Source organism: Danio rerio, chromosome 19 (genome assembly GCF_049306965.1).
Source record: "Danio rerio strain Tuebingen ecotype United States chromosome 19, GRCz12tu, whole genome shotgun sequence".
Taxonomy (NCBI): Eukaryota; Metazoa; Chordata; class Actinopteri; order Cypriniformes; family Danionidae; genus Danio; species Danio rerio.
Window position 1 is genome coordinate 2,915,001 of NC_133194.1, and position 2,080 is coordinate 2,917,080.

Consider the following 2,080-nt stretch of genomic DNA (forward strand, 5'->3'; position numbering starts at 1 on the left):
ACAGGAAAGAGGCTGGGAATCTTCTGAACGAGGCTGCCGTGCTCTCCGGGATCACACCGTAGAGTGAAGCATTCTGTTAAAAATAAAGGTTGTTTATAGAGGGGAGTAACTATGATGCACATTGTAGGCCAATGGGTTATATGCACACAGACTTTTTAATTTTCAGTCTGCCAGCTCAGGTGCTTCTATTGAACTTTTGCGCCACGTTTAACATCTGAATTCTTTAAAAATCATTGATCTTCACTGCCTGATAGATATACAATATGAAGAGGGTCTCAGACCAGGCAAGAAGCACTTCTTTACACTGCATTGCTCCCGCCGTCTCTTTAAATTTACGGAGGTTTATTATTTAACTCCAGTATTTTCAGTGGAGTTTCTGCGCTCACCTGCTGCTACTGAGGGCGCTTGTGTTTAAACGGTTTTTCATCTCGTTTTACACCTGAACAATGAATTGAATGCTTAAGTCTGTTTAACTGATTGGATGTTAATTGCATTGCAACATCAGTGCTGTAAAAGGAGCCTTAGGAAATTGAAAATAGTCACATTATTGGCTTGAAAAAGCATTAAAATAGTTCCTGGCGAAGCAGTGGCGCAGTTGGTAGTGCTATCGCCTCACTGCAAGAAGGTCCCTGGTTCGAGCCTCGGCTCAGTTGGGGTTTCTGTGTGGAGTTTGCATGTTCTCCCTGCATTCGCGTGGGTTTCCTCCGGGTGCACCGGTTTCCCTCACATTCCAAAGACATGTGTACAGGTGAATTGGGTAGGCTAAATTGTCCGTAGTGTATGAGTGTGTGTGTGAATGTGTGTGTGGATGTTTCCCAGAGATGGGTTGCGGATGAAAGGGCATCCGCTGCGTAAAAACTTGCTGGATAAGTTGGCGGTTCATTCCGCTGTGGCGACCCCGGATTAATAAAGGGACTAAGCCGACAAGAAAATGAATGAATAAATGAATAAAATAGTTCCCTTGAAAAAAAAACCATTGAATTTTTCCATAACCTTTTATTCATTCATTCATTCATTTTCCTTCGGCTTAGTCTTCAATTTATCAGGGGTTACCACAGCAGAATGAACCGCCAACTATTTCAGCATATGTTTTACACAGTGGATGCCCTTCCAGATGCAACCCAGTGGAGGGGGGCATTAACTAGGGGGTCAAACCCCCCTGTAGTTCACACTCTCATGGTGACGTAGAAGGCGAGCGATCTTTGTATAGTCATGAGTTGCATTATTTTGCGCTACAGGGGAATTGAATTAGCTAAAATCGTCCATAGTTTATGGTGAGAATGTGAGTGATAAGTGTTTCCCCGTACTGGGTTGTGGCTGAAAGGGCTCAGAAAGGGCGTAAAACATGCTGGAATAGTTGGCGGTTCATTTCGCTGTGGCGACCTCCGATTAATAAAGGGACTAAGCTGAAGGAAAATGAATGAATGAATTATTTAGCTCTAAAGAGGGAAGTAAATTAAAATAACAGGATAAAATAATGTAACATATATAAAACTAATAAAATATTTAAGGCAATATATGCAATATAATGCAATATAAAAATAGTATATCTCAGCACACAGCTGATTGAGAACAGTGCAGTGCAGACAGCACTATATATTGGGTAAATAGCACTAAATGGCACTGAGTTGAGTAATGAAGGGCTATTATAAGCTTTGTTCATTATTGAAAGTTATTAAAGATCAAAAATTGAAATATTACATTATTCGGACCTTATAGGGAAAATGTCACTTTTGCGTCTTGATTAAAATTAAGTCAGCTAATACTTTAACGTTAAAAAAATGTACAGAAGAATATAAAGTTGTTGTATTTTTTTAAATGAGTATTTTAGCTTATTTTATTCTTACTCCATAATGAATTAAAAATGTGAATTTTTTAATTATATAAAAAGGATATGAAGGAAAACGATATAAAAAACTGTATTTATAATTCGTCATATTCTTGCACATTTTAGTAATTGTATTTTGTAATCTAATTTTGATAGTTTGACTAAACTCTTTTAATAATTGTTGTTTCGTTGTTTAAATTGTATTTCATGTTTTGATTGCACTATATCAATAAAAGATGAATCATTAAATCT

At 37.6% G+C, this 2,080-nt stretch overlaps 1 protein-coding gene across 2 annotated transcripts in view; it reads left to right on the forward strand.

Annotated features, from left to right (window-relative positions):
• Window positions 1–2,080, forward strand: part of si:ch73-345f18.3 — a 13,449-nt gene extending 11,369 nt beyond the window's left edge. For both annotated transcript variants that reach the window (XM_073931364.1, XM_002664035.8), the window contains exon 4: window positions 1–2,080. This exon is cut by the window's left edge and continues 309 nt beyond it. In XM_073931364.1, coding sequence (XP_073787465.1) covers window positions 1–62 — 62 coding nt within the window. In that variant the 3' untranslated portion in view covers window positions 63–2,080.